Source organism: Betta splendens, chromosome 12 (genome assembly GCF_900634795.4).
Source record: "Betta splendens chromosome 12, fBetSpl5.4, whole genome shotgun sequence".
Classification (NCBI taxonomy): Eukaryota; Metazoa; Chordata; class Actinopteri; order Anabantiformes; family Osphronemidae; genus Betta; species Betta splendens.
Window position 1 is genome coordinate 8510550 of NC_040892.2, and position 25991 is coordinate 8536540.

Consider the following 25991-nt stretch of genomic DNA (forward strand, 5'->3'; position numbering starts at 1 on the left):
TAAGGGTTTTATCAGCGGCGAACACTCACAGGAATTCCGGTTTGGGATTGTCCATCCAATTCCTGCGTTCCACAGGAAGCCCTGCATAAAAAGCAAGTGAAAAACGCCCAAAGACATTTCATTTGTCGCCCGTCGACTCGCGGGGAGCGCCTCGGATGAACCGCGAGCTTTCGAGTGGGGAAAGCACCAAGAGCGAGCGCTTTTAGACGGGAGCCGGCGCCATGGACGAGTCCTCCGAGCCGCTGCTGCGGCGCCTCCAGCCCGTGGCCGACCGCGACCGGGCGCGCGCGCACGCTCCCGATGACCCCAGGCTGCGAAGGTGAGTTTTTAACCGCAGGCGCGTTCACGACCGAGCGACGAGGTTCGCAAAATGTGTGGAATCGGGATATTTCATTTAATTTTTTTTATTGCGGTGATTAGGAGTGATGCCGTGTCTCACACACACACACACACACACACACACACACACACACACACACACACACACACACACACACACACACACACACACACACACGTTACCAAATAATGTTGGGAAACGACACGTGCCCCCTTGATCACGAATGTTTGCGTAAATTCTGAACATTAAGACTGAGAAAAGTCCATAGTGTGTTCTGCGTGACGTCACTTGCGGTTCCCCCCGGTGCAGGCAGTCTAGGCTGCGGGACACCCAGATGGAGGAGTGGGAGGAGGTCCTACCATCACCCCCCATGCGCTCTGACAGTCTGAGCTCCAGGACCAACCTGGCCAGTAGCGGAGTTTATCACTGGACTTTAGGGCTCCGAGCACCGGCGGGACTCAGCGAGCCGCGGCCGTGTGTCCACTTCCAGCGGGCTGTGGGACGGCGCTCCGTGGGGATTACGCCTCAGGAACTGACTGCTCCGTGAACGGTTCGTGACTGTTTGTCGTGTCCACGCGTGCGCCCTGGATGCGCTGGTGTCGCGCACGCACAGCATCCACGCGTGTGGCTCTGCGGCTTTGTGTTCGTGTGTACGCGCGTGTGTGTGTTGTTTAACTGTGGAGTTAATGCGTGTGCGCGCGTTGCTTTGCGTGGCCGCGTTACAAACGTAGTGACTGAAGGATAATCTGGCTCAAATCTGGATCTTTATGTGCGGCGCTGTGAAACAGCGCCCTCTAACGGTGAAAATGAGACACAGTTTTAGTCAGCAGACAGCGGTGCAGAAATAACTTTATAGACATAGAATTGTGTCTGTAGCTGTTCTTTACACAGGATGCTGCATTTGTAGCCTTCACAACTAACCCATTTTGTCCCATAGAAATAATTAATTTTAATGTTTTACCAATACAAAACATTCACACCCAAACAGTATTAGCTTTTTGTCCTTCCCCAAGAGTCACGCTTTGCCGCTGTGATTTGTGAATGAAGACGAGTTTTAGTTGTGCGTGCGTTGTCGAGTCGGCGGGGGACCAGAGAGACACGCAAGCTGTCGGCCGAGGTTCTGGTACCAGCTCAGGGAGAACGGGGCACTCCTCTACGCGCCGTAATCTGCAATCACACCCGGCTGCTGAGATTTCCCCAGAGTGAAAGCGGAGTCGGAGCACAAGCAGGAGCAGGTCCAAGCGGCACATGCACTGTGAACATTATTCCTTACACACTGACGGTGCCGCGCTTTTTAATCCTCATCAGCTTATATGTAAATGAACGCAGAGCACATCACACTTTTTGCCTGTAAGCGCGGCTTTTTCGGTGCTTGTGCAGCTTCTCCTTGGATTCAGGGAGGTTAGACTTTAAAGCCCATGATCTCTGAAACCAATCCAGAACCACATTTCTGCCATACTTGTGAGCTTTGGGTCAGTTGTGAGGCCAAAGGGTGCATCCAAACATCTCCCTACCAGAACCAGCACTTCTTCCTTAGTGAGATGAATGGAGAGGCTGATTGTTATGATTTAAAACTAACCATAACAGCTGAACCTATAACCAACAGTTAAAGGAAAAGGACTCCTTCCTTCCATCCTTTTGTTTTAAGGACATAGATTCATTCCTGGCGCACAAAACTGACCCCTGTGCAGTTTTCACCCAGTTTGTCGTCTCTCAGTGCGACTTCATTTTCGCAGACGTCTGCTTTTTCTCACCCTCCCTCATTTTACCTGACGTGTTCAGCCTCCGACGCTAAGCGACGGTCTCCTCCACTAATGCTTGTCGGGGGCCGCTTCTCACAGACGCGACGCAGCTGACGCTGACAGCAGCGGCTAAAGAGCAGAGCGCATCCCTGTGGAGGGCGGTCCCTTCAGAGGAAGCGCATGTTTGAGGAATGATCCGCACCCATTCATGTTCTTTTATTTTGGTGGAAACCTTGAATCTCCCCTTTCTGTCTCCTCGCAGGTAGCGGTGTCGTCCTCCCGGGGGGAAAACGCGCGCATTCGGCGTGAGGACCCACGACCCCCCCCTCCCTCCCTCCCTCACCCCTCCTCCCCCCGACTGGCACGGAGACGAGTGCGAGAGGCCGAGAGCAAGGGAACGTGGGAAACAGGAAGACGATGTACGGAACGCTGCTCCTCGCCTCGTCCCTCTTCATCCTTCATGCGATGGGCACCTCCCAGTTCATCGCTCACCACGGGTAACGGCTCGCTCGCCCGCTTGTTTTAGCGAGCGTTTAACATTGACACGTTGAAAAAGTGCACTCTCCCAGGACCGAGGTTCAGGTTCATGTTGTCACGTTCACCTGATTCGCACCATGACCCCAAAAGAAAGCGCAAACCAAACAAGATGTCAAGTGGAGCGAAGGGGTCAAAGGTCGACTCTTGACTCTGACGCATTCAGGGGTGATTTGACTGCTCGTCAGGGCTAATTAGGCCGCACTTGACAACTTTGGCAAAAGCCCCTGAGGCTCTAATCTGACTTTCTGTGAATCACATGGATGCAAGTCAGGCTCCAAACAAAGCAGCTCCGCGGCCGGTGACACCAGAGGCCGGAAGTTCTGCTTTTTCAGGCCCGGGTTTTGTCGTTTCTTCGCAGGAGGAGGGCGTGCGGCCGAGACCTCCGTCACAACGTCGTCACGGCAACGGAGTCCTACATCCAGCCCGTGCACAAGCCCCTCATCACCCTGTGTCAGGGGCATCGCCTCTGCAGCACCTACAAGTAAGACCCGCTCGCACACAGTCAGAGCCCGACCCGCTCCGATCCGTCCACATCCAGATGTCGATCCGGTCCCATGCGGAACAATGCCGTGACATGTTTTGGGCCAGAAGCGAGGTCATAAATAGATTTAGAGTTTCTCCCACACGTGCGCACACACAGACGGGCTTTGCGCAGAACTGGGTCACGGTGGCACATATTTGGAAGGAGTCTAAATATCAAGTACTTTGTGTAACTACGGGAAATGAACCGCCTGCCCACAGAGACCGCGGCCCTGTTTATTTTGGACACGACAGCACCCTGGATCTCTGCTCTCTGCAGCTCTGATGCTTCACCCCCCCTTAACATTCCCTCCATTTGAATCTTACTTTTAACTCTTCCCTCGCTGTGATAATTCTTCTATCTCATCCCATCGTCTCATCTCTGACTGACGCTGTGTCGTGCTCCTCAGGACCGTTTACTCGCTGGCGTACCGGCAGGTGAGCCGGGTGGCGTCTTCGTCCTACTTCTACCCGGACTGCTGCCCCGGCTGGACGAGACGTCACTCTCACAACTGCAATCAAGGTAACGCTCATTCTCTCTCACTCAGCTGTGGCTCTGTAGCACGTGCCCCACGTCTCTCCTTTAAATGTGTCCCACAGCTGTGTGTCAGCCGGCCTGTGTGAACGGAGGCACCTGCCTGAGGCCCAACCGGTGCTCCTGTCCGCCCGGCTGGACGGGCCCCCGGTGCCAGACAGGTAAGCCCGGCCCGCGCCGGCAGAACCCCCCCCCCCACACACACACACACACGCGTTCCAACGCACCGTGACCTCCATCACGCCTTTCTCGCCCACCAGACGTGGACGAGTGCGGCGAGCGGCGCCCGTGCGCCCAGGAGTGCGTGAACTCAGCCGGCAGCTACCGGTGCGGCTGCGGAGGCGGGTTCTCGCTCGCCGGAGACGGCCGGTCCTGTCAAAGCCTTCCTCCTCCTCCTCCTCCTCCATCTCCCACCCAGTCGACAGCGGGTGGACGCGCTGACACGGGTAAATGAGCAGCACAGAGTGTGTGTGTGTGTGTGTGTGTGTGTGTGTGTGTGTGTGTGTGTGTGTGTGTGTGTGTGTGTGTGTGTGTTTTGTGTCTTGCAGCGCAGACCAGAGGACCTTAGCCAGCATCGCGGTCCATTATTACTTTTGGTACGCGCTATGCCACTCTCAACTCGTACCGTGAGTAATAATGCACTGCGACTGGTGCCGACTCCAGGCGGAAGTCTTGCGGTCCGACGTCATGCGGTGAGACCGGGACCCGTTGGAACCGTTGCACAGTGACTCAGTTGAAGCAAACATCTGACTTTAATAGAGCTCCCGTGATAATACCCACATATCTTTTACCCACACGCTTCATTAGTTCCCCTGCAAATGTTGCAATGTTGTCTCCTAGTAACTAAAAAATACAGAATCTCTACAAATTAGCACTTGACCCCAGACTGTTCTTCATAATGTGAATCAGTGTTATTTCTCTTTTGGGATTTAATGCAACCTGAATCCATAATGGACATAAACGCACTCTGATAATTTAACATCCTTATACTTTTGCAGACTTTTAAAAAAATGGTACAATGGAATTCTAAAGGTGATATTACACTATTAAAAAATGAGAAATATGCCTGTGTTAATGTTACACGTCTGCACTTCTCAGGCTGTGCTTCCAACTGTTTATCAGTATTTCTGTGAAGCTTCAGCCAAACTGAGAGTTCACCCCACCGACTCCTGCTCTGGACTGTTGAGAGTCTTGGGAGCGTTGCTGATTCATCAGAAAGACTGAAAACGTGGGGAGAAAGAAAGAAAAAAGCAAAACAAGACAGATCTGTGCGCTTCATGAACGTGACGGAGGGTTATTTAGTTGGAACGTGTTGAGTTTCACAGCTCGGCCCTCGGATGCAGACTGGAGGCTGAGGTCTGTTCGTGTGTTGATGGAGATCACATATATAAACACAGGTTTATAAAGAACAGAGTGTGTGACTCTGCCAAGCTGCTGTGGAGGAGTGTTGGACGGCCTCTACGTCTGTCTTTTACTCTTTCATCCCCCGTTTCTCACTTTTGGCCAATAGTCGTGTTCTCATTCCAGCTCCATCAGCCCTGTCTGCTGGGGGTCATCGCCAGACTCCCCTCTCCCTCCTCCTTACCCCGTTTCTCAACCCGCTCTAGTCTCGGTAATGGACCACATCTGGGAAAGATTGAGCCGCTTCTCGCTCTGTCTGCCGACGCACAGCCAGAGAGCGATTCATTCCCCTCGGTCCGTCGGAGGCAGACAGACGCTTCTCCATAACCGGTGCTTGTTCTCATATCACTGTTCCCACTGTGCCCTAACCCCCCCCCCCCCCCCCGACTGCTCCAGGTTCCTCTTCCTGGTTTGTAATTAGGAGACGCTGCAGTGGCCATGAATCATTGTGCGTCTGTTTGTGTGTGGTTCCTGCAGGTGGAGGCTCCAGCCTGGCCCAGAACGTGACGGAGGAGGTTCAGAGCCTGAGGAACAGAGTGGAGCTCCTGGAAAAGGTACGCGTCGACTCACACACACCTCCCATCATCACGTCTGGATCCTGCGCGACGCTCCAATTAGTGTTTTATGAACAGACCCAATTTTCTTTGAAATGCCAGACCTGATTTCATTAATCCCCTGCCTGCGTTTAGTGGAAAAAGCATAAAGGCTACATGAAAATGAGTTGTCAATTATGTGCGTTTACGACATCAGCGATAGTGTTTTTAAAGCGGCTTCCCCCCTGTCTCCGTCTAGAAGCTGCAGCTGGTGCTGGCCCCCTTCAGCAGCCTCTTCCCGCTGTCACTGGACGACGGCGCGTCAGAGAAAACCACCTTGCTCTCCCACTCGTTCCAGCAACTGGACCGCATCGACTCCCTCAGTGAGCAGATCGGCTTCTTGGAGGAGCGCCTCGGCACATGTGAGTGGCCACAGGCCGACCTTTAATTGTTCGTAGCCAGGAACGTAGCACTTAAAGGGAGGGCAAATCTATATTTAGTCGGACACAACTGGAACTGTTCGTCCCAGGAAAACAGGGTTTTGTATTTTCCTAAGAGATTTTTGCAAGATCCCATATTTAAACGTAACAAGTGTGCAAACTGTAATAAAACCAAAAGGTATTTAGGTCAATGTTAACAAAAATACAGTTACATAATAGTGTGTGACGACATAAGGTAAATAGTACAATAGTGAAACAATAATCATCTAGCTAATAAAAATGGGATTTAAAAATTAACTCTCCACTCGTCTGTGCTGTAGGTTCGTGCCAGGAGAACTAACCAGAAGAGTCGGCCACGACGGAAAGCAGCAACAGCCCATCAAGCGCGACAGCTCTCTACTTCCAGGTTTATTTACTTATCCCCTTGAATCACCGTCAAATTCTGGATTCGCTAAGAAAAACCTGTGGCGGGTCGCTTGAACCATGACATCATCCCTGTAACATTTAAATCGAAGCCTCAAAAGGTGAAAAGTCAAACTGGCCAGTTTGTTGTTCAGTGTTTGCTTTGCATCAGTGCAGCCGTAACCTCTGTCTGAGCCCTCCACTGAGCCGGGGCCGCAGACACCTGTATTTATGGATTTAAATTAAGATTTAGCTTAGTCATATGGAAGTGCCATAATGAGGACGTGTTTACCTAGTTTTGTACCATTTTGTAATAAAAGTCATAATCAAAACGTGTCTTAAATGTGTAATAATCACTGGAAAATAGATGGAGGAAAATACACTTTGCTCCTTTACATCACTGATTTTAATATAAATGACAACAGAAGGCAAAACAGGCATGTCAGTGAACACAACTCGAGAAAAAAACAAACCAAAAGAAATTACTTTGAATTTATTCTTGTGCAAGGCATTCACGTTTACCCAGGAATCGATGGGATCAAGAACACTACAGCGTCAAATATGAATCAGTCACACACGCATACATTCAGGGACCACACGCATACGAGACTCCGTTGGATGTCAGTTGTTTCTCATGTCCATCTAAAGCTACCACCAATTACATTTTAATAGCTTTGGTGTAAAAGCTGAGACAAACCTGTGAAGGGTTTTTATTTTTCCACCTAAGCGCAGCAGGAAAAGTGCTTTTTGAAGGTTCAATACTTTGGATCTTTTCCAAGATCTTGTATATTGGCTCATAAACAACGGTCCTAAAAAAAAGAAATCAAACAGCAGGACTTTTGTAAAGCCTGTTCTTGGCACAACGTGCACAAGCCATATGTTACAGAAGAAGCATCAAATTAACAGGGAATAACTGAAAAAACACTCATTTCAAATCTGTATGGTTTAGTTTCAGTCATTTTGGAAGCAACCAGTACTAAAGTACTTTAACATTCAGACCACTTGCTGAAAAGGTAAAATCCTCAGGTACAAAAAGGCTCAATAAATATATTAAATTTTGAAAACCATCCGTTCTAAGTGGGGGTGTATATTTCAAACAAATTAAACTCTTAAATTTGTCCAGCAGGTCATCACTAACCACCGCTGCACTTCATGAACAGAAGTGTACAGGCTCAGTACCAGGATACCGATGCATCCATTCACAAATGATTTCAGAAGGTCTGTGCGCAAGTTAAGCCAGTCTTAAATTGACATTTAATGCTCAAATAAATACATTTCCCTAAATTTGAGGCAATAATTCAGAACAATGAAAAAAAAGACGCATTTGCACAAATATCCTGAATGCAAAACATACATTCACAGATCGTGTTTGATGGACAAAAGCAGCAAAACAAAAAGGCAGTAAGCGGAGGTGAAATTTAAAACCTGGATGTAAACTAAAAGGAAATGTCGGTCAGTCCTAACTGATGAGAAGTCATTGCGAGTACAGGTTACAAAAATATATGCAAACTAACAACCAATCAAAAGTAAAGCTGAAATTTCCATAACCTTTTAAAAAAAAATCTAATACTTTCCTATGACCTTAAGTAATTAGTGAATCAGAACACCACGACTACGATGCTATTATTCAACTTCAGTCACTAATACAAAAAAAAAAAAAAAAAATGTAGGGGGGGTAACCATTCACATTAGGAGTTAATGAAATGCATGTAAATAAGGACGCTGTGAGATGGAGACTTCAGAATATGAGGACTGCAAGTAATTAGTACAGAAGTAAAACCCATCCGCAAGCGCACACACGCTCGCCAAGGTCTCGCCCCAACATTAGAGATCACCACAACCTTGCAGTGTTAGTAAAAGAACATTACAGCAGGGCATTCAGTCGGAGGACGACTGCAGGGATCAGGAAAAACACTTTGTCATGGCACATCAGGTAGCTCGCACTTTGGAACAGTCATTCGAAAAACTGCAAAACTGAACATTGCACTTCTTTCTTTTGACACATTTTCAATTGGTTCACGTGTGGGTTCTTCAAGGGAAAAAAAAAAAAAAAAAAGCATCTAAATGTAAAAAATAAATAGAGCCAAATAACATTTGGCTGCATAAAGCTGCATGTGGGGTGTTTCTAATATTTTTGGGGAAAAAAAGACTATAATAAAATAAAATGCACAATGATACACAGACAACACTGAAAACTGATTAGTCCATTTAAGTCCATTAATTCAGTACAGGTGGGTGCTGTTACACACTGTATCTCCTAACCTTAAATTCCTTGCTTTCTGACATCATAAGGTTTGTCATGAAGCTATTGGTCATGGAGTTGAAAAGCCAACATGGAGTCGAACTCACAGCAACAGCAGTAAAGAACTCCATGGTCGACCCATATCAACTTCTAACCTCCACACACACCATTGCTTGGAAACCCTGCTCCATTTGTTATTAGGCAAGAGTGGAATGCAAATGGGGGGGGGGGGGGGGGGGGCACATACGCTGAAAAGAGAAGCAGGAAGGAGATCGGGTACTTTGAATGTCTGTGCGTCTGTGCATGATCATCCAAAGATAACTAGAACTAAGGCAGCATGAAAGATTTATATAAATATCTGACATTTATGATCAGAATAGTGAAAATGCCAAGGTTCATCTGTGAAACAGAAAGCAGAAGGAGGAAGAAAGCCAAACCAAAGTACAAAATGCCGATAAAGACAAAGCCAGGCTTCCGTAGCCAGAAACAAAGCAAGGATGAAGGCGGACAGAGCCATCCAAAAGGCATGCATGAGCAACCAAACACATCCGTACTGTTCGGTTCGCCGTCCGTCACTCCGCTCACGGCGTGCAGAGCAGCTCCGCTGCTGCAGACACAGTGAGGGTCAGGACTAACTGTGCTGTATATGGTCAGGCCAAAGGTGGACTGGACCAGGTGTCAAATAGACGAAGAAGAGACGTCATGACAAGAGACCGATGTCATGTTTCCTGGCCGTAATAGGACAACCTGTGGGCGGCGGGGAGGTCTAGGGGACGAATGGGTCTCAGATGGGACATACTGTAGGAGAAAGAGGGAGGCGAGTATGGGAAATGTTCAGTGCCTCATGGGCCCGTTGCTCTGGGTTACAGAGTCAGACATGTCCAGGAAGACCGAGCGCATCAGGTTGAAGGATTTTTCAGAGAGGGAGGACACGTCGTTGCATGTCATCCCCTTTGTCTCAATCTTTGGAAGTATCTTTAATCTGATGGTTCCTGTGGAGGCACAAAACTCAGCTGTCACAAATCCCCCAGGACTGCAAGTAGCCGTGGTCACATGCAACACAAGCAAGTCCTTAGGACACTTACCTGATTTAAACTGCTTTTCTTTCCGTAGGTAGAAATTGCTGTAGGAGGAGAAAACAACAGGAATGATGGGCACCTGGAAAACAAGAAAGGAGACATTTGAAAAAATAAAAATAAAAATGAAAATAAAAATTACACTCATTCGCAAAATATCATGTCTTAATGTTCATCGTGCGCGTCTAACTTCACTTTGTGCCATGCAATCCCTGTCTCATCCACTGCTGCTAACACAGGCAGAGTTGCTCTCTCAAGGCCCCAAGCTGTCCTTCAATAGCCAAACGCGGCTCCCCCCCGGGGGGCTGTCCCGCTTCCACTCAATCTGGCTGGCTCGGCTACGCTATAACTCAGCAAACGCATACACGGAGACATAGAACCAGTCTATTTCACGCAGAACCAGCCTCAAGTTCAAATTAAGGCCAGGAGGAAACCTATACAGCTGTATTCTCCAGGAGACGTTACTTACCACCACACACAAATCCAGAACAGGTACTGCTGCTAAGATCCAAACACTAGTTGTCCATCACATTCAGCCTCTGAGCTGTGGGGCCGACACAGAAAATGCTAATGTGTTTACTAATGAGGTACAGCAGGCCTTTATTTTTGTAGCCTCTCAGCTCCAGTGCATATCTGAACCACCCTGATATTAATCTTTAGCAGTAAGTCAAAACGGGCACAACACGAGCACCACAACATTATCGCCTCGAGCGAACAGAGCTGAGGTTTCTGGCCACATCTTTGTTTTATAATTCGTTCCACCTGCTTGAGTTTCGGTTAGGAGAACGTCAGCTGAAGAACGGAGACCTCCCACCTGCATGCATGGAAAGAATAAGCTCAAAACGCACCAGTTAAGAGTTTTAGGAGCTTCATCTGCACTGGATGAGTTGCATCATACAAATTTCACAATTTCAGAGAAACTTTTGAACATCAGAATAGCAGAGACTTTAAGTAAACAATCCCCAGATTCCTTGCTGAAAGGTCTGGCTGATTCAGTGAGTTAAAGGCTGCTAGCTCCCCCTTGTGTCCAAAACAGCACACAAAGGTAGAGTTCATTTTCCTGGTAGTGCAGAGAAACACTCAGGAGATGTGAAATTAAAAGGTGCCTACTTGTGCCTGCACCGCCAGGTGGAAGGCGCCTTTTTTGAAGGGCAGCAGGTCACCTTTCTGGTTCCGCGTTCCTTCCGGGAACACCCAAAGACGAATCTGTAGAGATGTACAGTAAATGCGTCATCATACAAAAACAGAACTCTGTAAAACTCGAGCGGCTCGAGTGAAACCCACAAGCGTCTCTGGGTTAACGAGGGGCAGTCTACCTGTTCGTCCAACATGGTCTTGGCAGCGTCGGCCATGACGCTCTTGGCGTCGCTGGTTTTCTTGCGGTTGATGAAGACGATGCCTCCCAGCCAGCAGATGAGGCCCACGGTGCCAGCGTAGATCAGCTCCTTTTTGGCAATCATGGTGCAGCGGTCTGGCAAGATCTCCATTAGGCCTGTGAATCGGACCAAGTGGAGCTCATGTGTTACGATATTCAATTTCACACGCTGTTTGAACTAAAGTGCATTATTAATTTTAAGAGCTTCCTTAGCAACATTAAATGGAAAATGAACATCATCACATTCTTAAAGGGAATATAGCAAAACCCGTCAAGGTGGGCTGCACCTTGGTCTTTCTGGCATAGATATATCTAAACCCTTGACCAGGTATAACGTCTGCAGTGATGTGGGAACAGTAATTAAATTCCACTGGTGAAAGTTCTCTGAACACTGCTTTCATTATGAAAATCCGACATGTATGATTAACCTTTTAAGCAAAGGCAGCAGGTGCAGAAGATAGCAGCGTAAAATGTTAAACTATATTAGAGAAAGTCTGAAAGCAGCAGAGCCCTTAAAGTGTGTCACAGCGCAGAAAAGGTGAGAAGACGGACAGAAACAAAATTAAATCGCGGGGGTGCATGCGTGTTCAGGGGGGGATTTGTTTCGAATGATCTCATCACAACAGCTCTGGGGAGGAGCAGCTATTAATGGCTGGGTGTAGCGGTTGGCATAGCAACTTGGATGCAACATCAGAATCACGCTGAGTTTTCAACGCTAATTAGGTGTCTTGCTCTCTCCCTCCTGTCACTACCCCGGTCTCGAGGCTGCCCTCATCACTCGCAATCACTAAAGCGCTCCCTCCCAGAGAAAACACAGCTCTGTGAAATTAACAGTCCCCACAATGAGCTGCAGGGTTGAAGAATGAAGTGGATCAAGAGACATGCGAGAGTATTGAAAGAATCACTACTTGTCCATCATGTGTACAGTTTAATTCAGTCTCATGTTACTTGGTTAGGTTATAACTACAAAAGGGTCATTTCATCATCAAGTTGTTGCCAAAATAATCAAATGACATGAAATACGTACCTAAAACATCCAGGGAGCTCTGGTGGTTGGAGATGATGACATAGGGCCCCTCCGTCTGCAGATGCTCCCACCCGCTCACCTCGAATCGGAGGCCCAGAAAATACTTCACATGACGAACCATGAAGCGAATAATCCTGAGGGGGAAGAGGTTAAGTACTGCTGTGAATAAGTACAGGTTTGTGTTCATAAGAGTGTCGTAGGAAACAGGACCCAAAGACTGGACAGGACAGTAGAATGCATTAAGCCAGTTAAATCCTAAAGTAGTATACAAATGCTAAACATGACTGATCACAAACACATTGCTAAAATTGCAAGACATCTGGTAGCAACACCTCTTAGCTCGTTTCCTGTTCGAGTAAACTATCGCCTAGTCAGCTTTTAGAAAGACAAACCATATCTTTCATCATAAAGAACAATAACTCAAGTTCATAATTTCTGTTTTATAGCACGGTTAAAGTCACACAGGCAACGAAAGGCTGTTATTAGTTCTCAATAAATCAGAACTTTATCTGTAAACGTGAGATGAAGTTCATCATACGGCTTCTTGTTTTCTACAGAGATGCCCCATGTTCATCTTTTAGGACTTGGAAAATGTGACCTATGTAGCGACAAATAAGATAACAGCTCTGACATCTGCTGTTACTCACTCATCTCTCTGCTGCGATACAAAACAACCAGCTGCCAAAACGCGCGTCACGCAGATAAGGTTTACATGCTGCGACTCCTTTGAATGAGATCACTTCTTATCAAGCATCGTGTCTCTCTTTCAACATTAAATACCTTTCTGTGTCAACATGTGCAGGTTCCGATGACCTCTCCCCCCCTTGGCCCAAGATACACTGCCTTCCTCAAGTACAGCTGCAAACTTAAACACTTACATAGATGACACTTTGCCCTACTAGCTCCAAAGTCAGGAACAAAACATGTTCAAGTACAGGAGACAATACAAAATAACATAATAAAATGGTGGAGTGACTAGAGCACAGTTGAGAGATGAGAAAGTTATAACAGTGTCCAAATGTGCAGGCAAGAACTGCACAACCGAGCTATAAATGTAGCATCGTGACAAACTAGTTGTTCTCCCAAAACTGGCTTCTGTTACAGCACCAAGTTGAATGACCTTCCCTCTGAGGGAAAACAGCAGAGTCACTCCCATCTCCTGCCTCAGCTGAAGAAATAACCACTCAAAAAAACACAAAAAAACAAAACAAAAACAGAAACGTCCAGTCCCTTCCTCATCAGTGAATCACATTTGGCCTCGTTTAGAATACGACTTCTACCACTCTGTAGGATGTTTGCATTTTTTTTAAATATACATGTTTAGCAGGAGGAGTAGGGTTACGGTATTAAATAAAAGTTTACAATGGGCTTATGTACTGTAGGAGACGCTTAAGGATGAACAGCAATATTATGGATTGTACACTCATACACAATTTCACAAATACAATCTAAAAACGTACTTCTCTTCTCGTACCTTATTATCACGTGAAATACAACAATGTGTGTATATGCCATTTATCTATTTAACACTGACATTTCCTCCAACATCTAATATAGGCCAGCTGATGGAGTCAAGCAGTGCACATCTGAAAAAGATGTGTCTACTGTAGAAATGGTTCTGGTCAAATGTCAGTATTCCAATCAGATCTATTTAGGGGAAAAACCTCAGTATTGATTTATAATTCAAAACAACATAGGAAGGTTTTTGACTCATCGCTAGTATTTAATCATGTGATTTGCCCTAAAGCTGTCAATCCTCACTTCTGCTGCGCTGGAAGCTTAGCTGACACACTGATGTTCACAAAACTCAAACATCACATTCATCCCATGCACAAAGCCCAGTGGTAGAATCTTTTATGCTAGCATAGCACTCTGTGGTTTCCCCTTTAAAGAATCCAGTTTACAGAGCACAGGGCAAGAGATGAACCATTGCAAGACACGTGCCACATTTACTCAAGATGAAATAAAGCTGACTGCTTTATTACTTACTCCTCAAGGGTTTCTTCAAGTAATACAAACCATTGGTCCATACGCTTTTTTAATTTTAAGAATTGTAATGCTTTTAAAATGATTTTACTTTGATATAATTTAAGAGCAGACTAATGGGAGAAATGAACAGAACTGCGTTTGCAATAAGCGAAAAAAATAAATACATTCTAAAACTGCTGCATATATATTTGATGTGTTTGCAGTTGTAAAAGTATAACCTTTGTACCACAGAACAGTCTTAGGGTTATCTTTCAACACAGCGATACAGTGATAACACACTTGGTGTGGTGCAAAAGGCATTCGTTATGCAACAACTCAGCCTGAGTTGCAGGACTTTCAAGACTGCTCTAGGGGAATGGCATGATGGCACAGCCTCAGTTGGGCGTTTTATGGTCAGTCCATTGACCCTTTCTCTGGTTCTTGTCATTATCTGAATCCAAATAAGTTCCTTTTGTACCCACAGAGCCTGATACCAGCAAAGCTAATCTAAAATGAGCAATGTGCCAATGTAACTTTGCTGGCAACAGATAAAAAAGGGGGGTCTGACCTGTTAGAATCAAAACCAATGTGTCAACAACCAGAGAAACCAGCGCCAAAGCTAATTCTGGAGTGGGTCAAACTCTGTAGGTTTTCAAAGAGCTGTCGTGCAGCAGTCTGAGTGACAACACCGCCCTGTGAAAGCCCCCCAGCTGTGTTGGAAGCCATTACAGTATGGAGCCTGAGCTCAACCTAATGTAAGGAAGGAAACTAAGTCTCCGTTCTTCATCTCTTGTCATGACATCCGCCTAGATGAGCAATGCTGAAGTCATAATTCAAAAGTAGCCGTCACATAACTAAGGGTCATTAGGTTTTTACATTGACAACAAAACAGTAAAAACAGTCTGGAAACATAGCGGAAATCAACTCTGAGTCTAAGTAAACTTGTGAATGAGGGCACAGATTACTGTGCAACACAGAGTACTCTGAAGGAAGCAGAGTCCTTGAAATTAGACCTTTGTGCAGCCATTATGACAGTGAGTGTCTGTAACAGACAGCTCTGCCCTTGATGAATCACTGAGCTCCTTCAGTCAGAGTTGACTAGGCGACTTGCCTGTACAAAAACATTCTCCGTGCAAAGTCTGACCCCTATTAAGTCACTTTGTTGCAGCCAACAGGTCTAGGTAACCTTTAAACTGACATTACACTACACTAGTGTAACATGACACCACCAATGTGGTTAACACGACTCCTAAACACTTATTACTACAGCGGTGAGGTTGTTATGGAACGGACAGGGCAGCTAAAGGCCAAATCGACGATGGGCTTCATAACGAGTCACTAACCCCTCTCTAATCGGGTTGAACCTGCCAGCGTAATTACCCGAATGCACTCACTTGTGTCCAGGAATCAATTCTCACCACCTCCTTCAGCTACAACGAGAAACATTCATCCTGTCCCCAAGAAGACGATGGCATTTACTGCCCTATAATCTGGTTATGGATCTACAGCATGGGAATGAACACAGAGGTTACAGTGCACTGGGAACCAACACGTGGCCCCAGGTCCGCTTTGTTACGCCTGAAGAATGCAGGGCATAAAACTATTCCTGGGGCCACAGGTCTACATACTATACAAGTCTCAAGGTGGTACTGGTTTCAGGAGGTCTGTGATCTACAGGGGTGAGGCCTGCAGTGTTCAACTTCTCTGGCTCGTCAGATTTCATGAAGCATTTGGCACGCGGGCCTGGCAAGTTTAAACACATACCCTCTTAACGTCGACAGGGTTGGCCCCTTAAAAGTATGTTTACCCCAGAATAGGTTCCTAGAAAGGAAAAGCATCCTGTGGAAATTAATACCGATCCATGTCGACGAGATATGCGGATTTTAATGGATTATTCAAACAACAAGCGAGTCGTTCGTTGACACACTTTCCAACCGCACCTGCTCATTAAAAGCTCCACGAAGACGCGGCTCGCGGCGGGGATGCTGTGCAGATGTGCACATGTAGGGCGCACAGCTGTAACCCAGGCTGCCACCACGATCGCAGGGCACGCATCAGCTGCATCATCCGGGCTGGAAGTGATTTAGCCGCGCCAACAGAGGAGCTATTGTACCGTAATGGGAAAAACAATGACAGCCTTGTGCCTTCGGTGGGCAAACTTGGGCGCTCACCTCATGTCACTTCGCTAACGCTAAGAGTCAGGTTGAAGGCAAGAATTAGGGACCGGGGTCGCTAAGAATAGACTGGTTTTGTTTGCACCCACGTTGGTCTTAGTGGTGCTGCGATTCAGATAAACATCACCGTAGTCCTGCATTAGCTAACCTGCTTGCTAACACGTTACAAACACGCTCCTACTGTCAATATGTCAAGAAGGCTAACGCGATGTTAGCGCGTGTATAATTAAAATAGCAGAAAGTATTTATTTAGTGTTGTTTTGTTATTCGTTATAGTTGACAGAGCAAGTACTCGTGGGGGTCACGGTGATGGTAACGCAACTGTGTGATGCTAGGAGAGGCGGCGAGCTTTATCGGAGAGTTTCTCAAGCTAACGGTGCTAGCGAGCTAACAAGCTAACGGCGGCTAGCGCACTGTGTAATTACGCAAAACCCAAACTCGCCTCATGTTCTCGACATCCCTGCCGCCGCTTTTCAGTATGCACAGCGGTATGGAAACCAGGGCCAGCACCATCATCCAGGCGACGTAGAAGAACTTCTTGAAATAAAACACAAACGCGCTGCTGCCCCACATCAGGAGCGGCAGCAGCAGCAGCGGTACCATCCAGAGCGCATCCATAGCGAACCCGCCGTTTCCAGAAAGTCTCCGCGGCCAGCGACAACACGCGGTGTGGACGAGGACGCCGCTAACGCGCACAGCTGCCGTCAGCCACGGCGCAGGGGGACCAACTGCAGCCCGGACACCCTCACGGACAGCGGGGAGCTTTCCTGTAGGACACCCCGGCGATGGAAGCGCTGAGCTCCGGCTGCTCCGAATGCACATGAAACGCTGCTCATCTGTTGCTAAATGGCATCGTGAGGTGGAGTCAAGTCGTCATCAATTGTGTTTTTTTTCCATTTCCGGTTGCTTCACTACTCTACTTTATGTTACTAACCGGAGATTGGCAATTTCTTTTATTCTAGGGCTAATGTGAGATTAAATCAAATACGCACAAATATGTAAAAGCTTAATTTTCATTTGATTTCGTGGCGATTCCCACACCTCAAAAGGTTAACCTCAGGATCAGTCCAGTTTGACAGACGATTCCAACACAGGATGCGTAATTGGATTAGCAGTGGTAATCCGGTTCTTAGCCATAATCTGACGCTGTCCAGTAGCCTTGACTGTGAGCTTTCAGCCATTTTGAAGAGCTCTGCTTGACATGATTTGGAAGATTAGGATCAATGAGTCATTAATCCTGATTTAATATGTGCCCTGATCCTAATTATTGACTGATCTTAAACTTGGCATGAGGAAGCAGGAGAAGTAATGAGACGGCAGCCGCACTTTGCAAAGAATAATCGTTAAATTCACAGTGAATATTGAGAGCAGCGAGGTGGTGAGAAGAGGAGGAACCAGGAACCTTTCTCTCTGCAGGCAAGAAAAGTATTGATATGTTCACACAGATTCAACATGCATAATATATTAATAGAATAATCGAGATGAAAACCTGTGTGATATCTGTGTGGCACAGGTGCAAACTGCAGAGGTTATATCCGTACAAGCGTTTCCACAGCTTGGAGTGAGTCATAGCTATTAAACCCTCAAATGATCTTCCTGTAATCGGGAGTGGGTCAACATCACGTTGGGAAAGTTTGCCTTTGAACTGGTGTTGCATGCCAGTGTGTAAGGTGCACCTTGTGTCCACAAAGTGGAGTCATGTGTTGAAACGTTGCAACCCAGGCAATGAGGTTCATTACTCACCAGGCTACTGTAAGGTCCTTTGGCCACCGTTAATTAAATGAATAATGACTGAAGTTCGTTTCAAATGATATTGTTTCACATGTTCCTTCATATGCACCTCTCTTTACGTTCTGACCGGTCCCCTTCCAGGGGAGAATTACCTTCTTGGCTGGGGTCACCCTTCAGAATAAAGCTCCTCCGTCTGAGCATGTGTTGCGATTGGGTCTGTGTGATTCATGAAGCTCTTAAGAGAAACATCATGTCAAAACACTGGCCTGGATGTATATGAATGTGAAGCCAAAGGATGATGTTGAATTTGGAGCCGTTTTAGCAGGCGTGTGCCCTTAAGGCTGACATGTCGCTGTCAGGAGGTGCGTTGGAACAGAAGAAGTGTGATCTAATCTTTAAACTGTAAGCAGGTGGTAAAGTCCGTTGATATGACACAATGTATTTCATCTCTTCTTATAGAATTAAGCCACAGAAAGTTCAGAATGGAGTCACATCTTACTAAATTAGTGTTCTTGATCTCAAGGTCCTTGATTTTAAGAGTTCGTGACTGCGCTACATCAGAATTAGTCTTTGACAGAGACTTGGAAGGTGCTCGTGCGCCCCCTGTAGGTGGACGTGTGTTTTAAGGATGGTTGTAGTATTACGTTACCTTCCATTTAATGTAATCAAACGCTGAACTGGAAGCAGATGTGACTCTCAAGTTGATTGCTCAACCTTGCTATACATGGAGAAATGCCAGGCAGAAAATGAATTTCATTACTAAATGAAAGTCATACCCACACTAGGCTTTTCGCAAACTTTGTTGTCTCCTTTCACACTTATGTGAGGTTATCCAGGAGTATTTTAAACTCATTGTAGTAGAGTTACAACAGCAATAAAGTTGAAAGTTAAACAGTCTGTTCTGCATCACTGCATAAAGGATATGTGACTAATAAAACTTTTTTATTGTAATTAATTGGGCAAATAACAGGCATTAACTTGATATCTTGAAACAAAGGACTGCTTGGATCCACATTAGAAGAAATCTGAAAAATCTATAGTCTACGTCGGTTGGTGGTGAACAGGAATGTTGGGTAACTCACTTTTTAAATGATCTCAAACGTGCCAAGACATATTAATCCCCTCGTCAAACATATTTGGACCAAGCAGATCAATTTCAGAAAAACACTTTGAAGTAGCTGCACACATACGGTGAATGATTTGAGTAATTGTGACATGAGTGTGTAATGTGACCTATGTTGATTCAGATTGAATTTCTTTTTGGTGTAGTAATTTTGAAAGACTTGGATCACAAAGTTATGTGTAGCTTATTCCCATTCATACAGGTTGTGCGACAAAATTATAGTATAGTTAGATAGATAGATGGTGGAACACAACGTTCGACCATACTGCGCATGCGCACATATTATTGCCTCCAGTGAAGTGTCTTTGTATGTAAACATTTAACCACTAGATGGCAGAGCTGTCATAGCAACACTGGGTAAGGGCTTAAAAATTAAACAAACTTCATGATTTCGGGCTCAATGGTCACTGTTTAGTGATGTGGTGATTATTATATGTCTTTCGAATGCACTGGGCTTTTTTTGTGAAATATTTGGAAAATTATTATTATAATACAGAAGATAATGACATAAGGCATTGTCAAAATGTTACTCATGAGGGACTCCAAGGTTTGACCCGTGTATATAGGATGTTAAGATGCTCCCAACCATCAGCTCAGCTTAACAGAGTCTGGAAGTTTCACAAGTTTCTAAACTCAGCATCGGCAGCCAATGTGCAACGTGGAAACGCGTGTCTTGTGGGCGCTATGTGCTGGTTAACAGAGGTTCCGTCGGACAAAAAGACACACACATGAAAAGAAAACACGAAGAAAGAGAAACTGAAGTTAGTGTTAAACCGTTCAAGGGCGTTGAATGAAACATCTGCCATGGGTGGTGACCTCCCTGACCCTCCCACCACCACCCTGGCTTCTCCCCGCAATCAGACCACAGAATGAGCCCAGATATTAGTAAAGGCTTCATTGGCCTGCAGTGACACCCCCTCCAGCACGCGCCGCCACCAATACCCCCCCCCCCCCCCCTCTCTCTCTCGCTCTGCCTCTATCTCTCTTTCTCGTTTTTTTTCCTCTGCCCTGTGCGCGCGCATGAGCAGCTGTCATTGAGTTGAAGCGGGTGCCCGAGCGCTGCATATAGCGAGACTATCCTGTTTGAAGATTACGCTGCAGCTTCTGGCCATCTTGTATCAGACAGGATGAGACTCTGAGGAAAACCAACTGCGAGCGGAGGAGCGTTACTATTATTATTATTTTGACCACTACAAGGGCGCAAATCACGTCTGCCACGGTGTGTGAGTGCGCTGAAAACACCTCATACGAGTTGTGGATTATTCCGAGGACGCAGTGCTGAAACCATGAGCTGGGGGACAGAGCTATGGGTGAGTCTCGTGCACTTGTACGGCTCGTGGACCCGGTCCATAATGAGCCTGTGTTGACTTAACGGTTCGCGGGTGAAACCGACACGCGCGTCATGAGGCGCAGAGTCTCCATCTTTGTATTAAAAAAACACGACGTTTTGTGGCGCGCGCGCCCGCGCGCCGCTTCGCTCCGGTGACGCTAGCCGACGGGGGGCTAATTTGCGGCGTTAACCGCCCGAGCTTCGTTCGCGTCGCCTCGTATTTCTGCATTTTTATCCCCCCTCGCTGTCACCGTGTGCGCCGTGCCGTCTGTTCCCTCCACATCCATTTTAGCACAAAACACGCTTTGCACACACCCCCTCGCTACACAACGCAGACTCTGTAGGTTCGCGTTGGAGTGTCGCGCGTCTGACGCTTGATAAATGTGTAACAACATGGTAAATAACGTGCACTTCACTGTCCGAAGAGGAAGTGGACGAGGTTGAGTTCTGCTATGCACATAAAAGGCTAACGAATTATATATTTTATAAACAGCTGGTTGAATTACAGCATTAATAGCTCACTACTTCAGTTTTTTACCCTATGGCTCTAGTTTGGGAAGTAAAATGTGTGCACTTCATTGTGTGTTAATATCAGTCCTTGCTGAAAAGACTCCCCTCAATGACATCACTGGGGGGTTTTATTTCATATAATGTGATCTGGAGGGGTTCGGGAGCAGGTTACAATCTCCTTAGCATGAGCAACCCGATGACATCACCGGAGCTGAAAGACTCCTCCAGGTGATGCTCGATTGTGCCCGCCAGATAGGACATGAGCCCAGAAAAATGATGTCATCCTTTGGCTTTTATTCCAGATCTGGGGTTGCTGTGAAAGATCAGCGTCCGTATATAGAACCATGTGTCTTATCCACGTTCTCAAGTCTTTCTTTGTGAGCTAAAACAGACAATATAGGAGCCCAGTAACTTTAGTAGAGGATTCCGCGATGTCACTTTTCGTCCCACGTAAACTCACTTTTAAGGACAGTGACCTTATTACCATGAGCCGCCCCCGCCCCGTGAGCGGTATTTCCCCAAATTCACATGCACCCTCACACATTGAGGGCAGCGTGCTGCACTCTGCCGCATGGCAAAGGGGAAGATTACAGGGCGCCGTCACGCTTTTGTTGCCGCTTGATAATGAGCAGTTGTGCCGGGTGGAATTCCTGCTGTTTGCAGCCTTTGTGTCGGTGGCTCATGTTGTTATTTTGTTGTGGAAATCTACAGGAAAAGCAGCCGTTCTGCCGTCCTGGCTCACACACCGGCTGGAGGAAGTGCCGGCGGGTTGCTGCACGAATCAGTGCAATTTTCACGACCTTGCCGCTGTACGAACATGTGTGTTTGCGTGTCAGCGCAGTCATACATTAGTGTATTTTATGTTACGACATGAAGCTGGTCTTAGAATGTGTACAGAGATCAATTGTGTGAATTGTTCTATTGTATAAACTCAGATTTGTCCATTGGCCTTTTGAACTTTTTCTTGTAGGTACCTTTGTCTGATAAATCTGTAGTCTAAAGTCAACATTAGCAGACCAAGCAGCAGGGGATCGTTACATTAGGCATGTGGTTTCCTTTCTAAGAAAAAAGGGAGGCACTGCCCTGAATTCTCCACTAATTTACCTGCCCCAAAGTTCACATACAAAATCCACCAGTGCCTCACATTCTTTGTGTTTCCCCAGCGATGCCAGTGCCGTTTTACTTTGCTACTGTCGTGCTTGACTGCTTAGACACTGGTGGATTCAAGTGAAGAAACCTGAAGGTGTTGTACAGACACCTTAAATGTGGAGAACGTCTGGAAGTTAAATAGAGACTGAGTTTATTCAGAGAATAGAGTATCACAACCAGATGCCCGTTTCCCCTTGGTGGGTTGAATGGATTCCAGACACTTGTTTCTGCAACAGTGTGGCAGACAGCGCTCAGCAAGACTGTACAGGTGCCTGTGGCCACTGGAGGGTTTTTTCTTGTTGTTGTAAAGCAGTTACAACAGGAACAGCAGTTCTCTGACACCTCGCTTCATTTAATGCAGAGCATGAGCAGGATGTTGTGGGTTGGCTCTAGTTTTGATATTAATTAATCCTTCGAGTAATTTGATTAAAGGCAGATATGCATGGTCTAAAATGCCTAATAGAGGTTCAAAATTACCCATTTGTGTCAAGGAACAGTACATCAAAGCTCTAAATGTGGCCCCTGTCTCATGCAATGTGACAGAAAAGCATCCCATGCATCACATCCTGTTGTTCCTGTTACCAGGAAATCGAACACTAACTCAAGAAGTTAAGTCACAGTTTGGAGGGTTTCTCAACCGTTCACGAACGCAACCGCTGTGAGGGGGTAGTGCAACCAGGCCGTGCCGCAATGTTCCTCCTTTACGACAGTGTGACAAACCCTGTAGTAAACGGCATGGATTTGAAACTTGATTGCAAGAGAAGGCATGAATGGCTTGAGCTCAACCACTCTTCTCTGAGAGCAGTTATGTACAGTATATTGAACAAGTCCCAGATTGGATGTTGGAACTCTCCAGTCACTTTTTTTCTAGAAATTTGTGCTCAGAAAAACTAACATGAATACATAAACAACCTGAAATGATTGTGGCTCAATTTTGTTGTTCAAGCTTTGACAGACAGAAATTACAACATTGTCCATGTCTCATTGGACAGAGCTGTGTCTCCAAAGCACTGGAAGACAGCAAGGTGTTGGTCAGATCTGTAAAATGCCTGTTTGTGCTAGCAGAAAATGTGAAGTTATTGGCTCAGCATCACATGCGCGCACAATAGTGTAAGAACTAACCCTTGAAAGCAGGAAGTGAAGATTTGGTTAATATTCTTGCTTTTCATTGCAAGAGAAAACTCACAACAACTTATAAAGAAGCCCCTAATAAGCATTTTAAAGGTGAAACTACCATATACGTAAATGCTGAAGCGAGGCCTCTGAGCATTTATTTTAAGAACCTAGGGTGCTAGGGTTTTGTCAAGGAACCTCAAACAGGTAGTGACTCGAGTACAAAGGATGTTAATATATAAGCATTGTATGTATGCATGAAACACAGTACGAATCTTCTGCTTCGCAACCACTACACCTTTGCAGTATGACTGAGCTGCAGTGTTTCAGTTCTGCCATATGGTGAATCTGGGAACTGGATGTACGCTGATTCTCTCACAGTTGCATTTAGGAGTTCACTCTTCGGATGGTGTGATTTTCTTTTCCAATCACCTGTTTTGTGAGGCGACATGGACAAAGCTGAGACTCTGTTTAAGGAGCAGCAGTTAAGGGTGAGTTGAACATGATTCACCGGCTTTTGGCCTTTATAAAAAATGGTCTGTGGGTGGTCGGTGACTGAGCTGTAAGATATTCAAGTGGTGCATTAATTGTGTTTATTCAGTGTCAGTCAAGGTGTGAATATGCATCGTTTTCAAGTTTAGGAACAAAAGGTCCTTCTTCTAGGAGTAACATGCCTACATGTTAGCCATGGGCTCAAATCTAATTGAGCAGGGAGAAGAGAGCTTTTAAACGTCCTTTGTTTCTCCCGCTGTGAAGTGGTGTCCCAGACTTTGCCTGAGGGGCACAAGCGAAGAAGTGCAATCAAAACCTCATGGTCCTGTTTGAGTGGATTTCAGTCATGCCTTCATTATATCGAGCCTGACCTTCTGGTAGTGTTGTTTGGAGCTTGAAACGGGCTGGTGTTAGACTGTGATTCCTCAGTGTCTCATCTTTACTCAGACTCCCCCCAAGGTCCAGCCTGATCCCCTGCTGCTCACTTGACATTCGGGGAACTTCCAGGAGTGCTTTGTTTCTGTGGGTTGGAGGCAGCGGGGGGTCAGGGGCTGAAACCTTCAGCAGAGAACGCAGACATCTCGTCACCCCCCTCATTAAACCTTATTCTCATCACCACCCACCTGTTGACCCAGTGAAACTACCCCACGCCTGTTTCTCATCTTACTTTCTTTGCATTCCTGCGAGGGTGAAGTAGTGATGAATGGATCCACATCTGATCTGAAGGCTGCTGGTTGCACTTCAGGGGGAGAGGAATAAAAGCATTCTTACAAAGTAGTAGTACTTTTCTGACCTCTACTTTATTCTTTCCAATTTGATATTGAGAGGCTATTTCTTCCTGTCCTCAAGAAAAGGTGTCTCAATCCTTCCCAGCACAGACTGTTGCTGCCTCTAATCTTTAGTCATTGCTCCTTCTGTTATTTGCAAAGTCAGCCTCTAATCACAGTTGCAACAGCAGAGCAGAGTTTGTATCTCTGTTAGGCCATAGTCACACACATGCTGACTTGCTGTTGCTGTTGCCCTAACCACCGTCCATGTTACCTTAATTACAGCTGTATTGTCTTACTGTAAGCGCCATTTGTTCTTCAGTCTGTGGCAGCATTGGGTTTCCTTTGACAAAGCGATGGGGTAACAGTTTATTATGTTACTGCACTGTTCGCTGTTGTAAATATTGAAGGTAGACAATGATGGGAAGCGTCTGCAACCTCTTTTACTGTAAAATCCCTTAACTTAGTGAAAGTCTAACCACAGGACTGCGTGGTCAGGGATGGGTCAGGTCAAGGCTCTATATCTGTCATCTATCCAAGTAATTTCTTCAGCAGGGTCTTTTTTGTTTGCAGACTTTCAAAAAATGTCTGTACCGGTGCTGATAGCAGACAGTATATGCATGCAAGTATCTGGCTTTGGTTATACTTCACACTGATTGTACAGGAAACATCCCAGTGTGCAAAAGGAAATGATCAAATGTGTGTGTTCAGGCTGAGTGCAAAGGGAATTTTTATTTGCTTTGCCGTTACAGGTTGTCATCTGGAGTTTCTGCAGTCTGTGTTTAGTGTCCCCAAGGAGCAATTGGATGTTGCAGCACGGTTCTTTGCTGTTAGCGCGCTGTGCATGCGCTGACGTGCTAAAGACGAACGTCTTGATTGTAAATTTTATGTTTCTGTACAAAACTACGGCTCGGCCGGTCGTTGACGGTCATGACGTCAGGGCATCTTTGTGAGGCGGCTGCTTGTGTGACAGTAGGGGTTTATTATTTTGCTTCCTAAAAAGAATAGCAGATGTGATACTGTCAGAACCATGTGGAACGCTTTAAGCAGTTCCTTTATGGCCGCTTAGTTTAAAAACTAATGAAAACGAGCCCATGCAGCCTTGCAGCTACCACACATTTGTCTCCCACTGCTTGAAATATTTTAACTGCCAAAGATAGGTCCAGCATTTACGCCAACCCACACATGCATTTCTTCACGTTTTCTCATTCGCCTCTCTGTTTTGATCATGTTTGCTGACTGTTTGCTCCCGTTCTCTGGCTCCCAGAGTGATGCTGTTGCATATAGTTTAATTACATGTGTTGGCATTTGCGATGAAAGTGGTCGTTTATAATGTTTCTCAGCTTAGACTTAGAAATTAGTCTCATAGTTTTGTAATCACAGAGAGACGGTGCAAACTTGAAGATGGCTCCTGGGAAACCAGTGCATCATCGTATTACAGTTTGTAGGCGTATGGAAATGCATT

General features: G+C 46.1%; 3 protein-coding genes across 4 annotated transcripts in view; 2 read left to right on the forward strand and 1 right to left on the reverse strand.

Annotated features, from left to right (window-relative positions):
* The first annotated feature begins 131 nt into the window (after window positions 1–131).
* On the forward strand, window positions 132–6785 carry egfl7 (EGF-like-domain, multiple 7). The gene is made up of 9 exons (XM_029168857.3): window positions 132–319; window positions 2345–2579; window positions 2978–3100; window positions 3549–3661; window positions 3739–3834; window positions 3934–4119; window positions 5552–5628; window positions 5867–6029; window positions 6368–6785. Exons 2-9 carry the CDS (start codon window positions 2500–2502, stop codon window positions 6385–6387), a joined length of 858 nt encoding a protein of 285 aa, XP_029024690.1. The 5' UTR covers window positions 132–319; window positions 2345–2499; the 3' UTR covers window positions 6388–6785.
* Window positions 6786–6927: 142 nt separating this feature from the next.
* Window positions 6928–17523, reverse strand: agpat2 (1-acylglycerol-3-phosphate O-acyltransferase 2 (lysophosphatidic acid acyltransferase, beta)). The gene is made up of 6 exons (XM_029168856.3): window positions 16754–17523; window positions 12170–12303; window positions 11084–11259; window positions 10878–10973; window positions 9777–9849; window positions 6928–9683 (listed from the first exon to the last, which is right to left on the reverse strand). The coding sequence occupies exons 1-6, from the start codon at window positions 17131–17133 to the stop codon at window positions 9526–9528; spliced, it is 1017 nt and encodes a 338-aa protein (XP_029024689.1). The 5' UTR covers window positions 17134–17523; the 3' UTR covers window positions 6928–9525.
* A 2657-nt stretch (window positions 17524–20180) lies between these two features.
* LOC114866594 (formin-binding protein 1) overlaps window positions 20181–25991 on the forward strand; it is a 39029-nt gene continuing 33218 nt past the window's right edge. The window contains exon 1 of one of the 2 annotated variants that reach the window (XM_055513276.1): window positions 20181–20475. In XM_055513276.1, the coding sequence (XP_055369251.1) occupies window positions 20452–20475 (24 nt within the window). In that variant the 5' untranslated portion in view covers window positions 20181–20451. Of the gene's footprint in view, window positions 20476–23627; window positions 23759–25991 lie in introns of those variants that run through there. The other variant, XM_055513274.1, reaches the window with a different exon arrangement.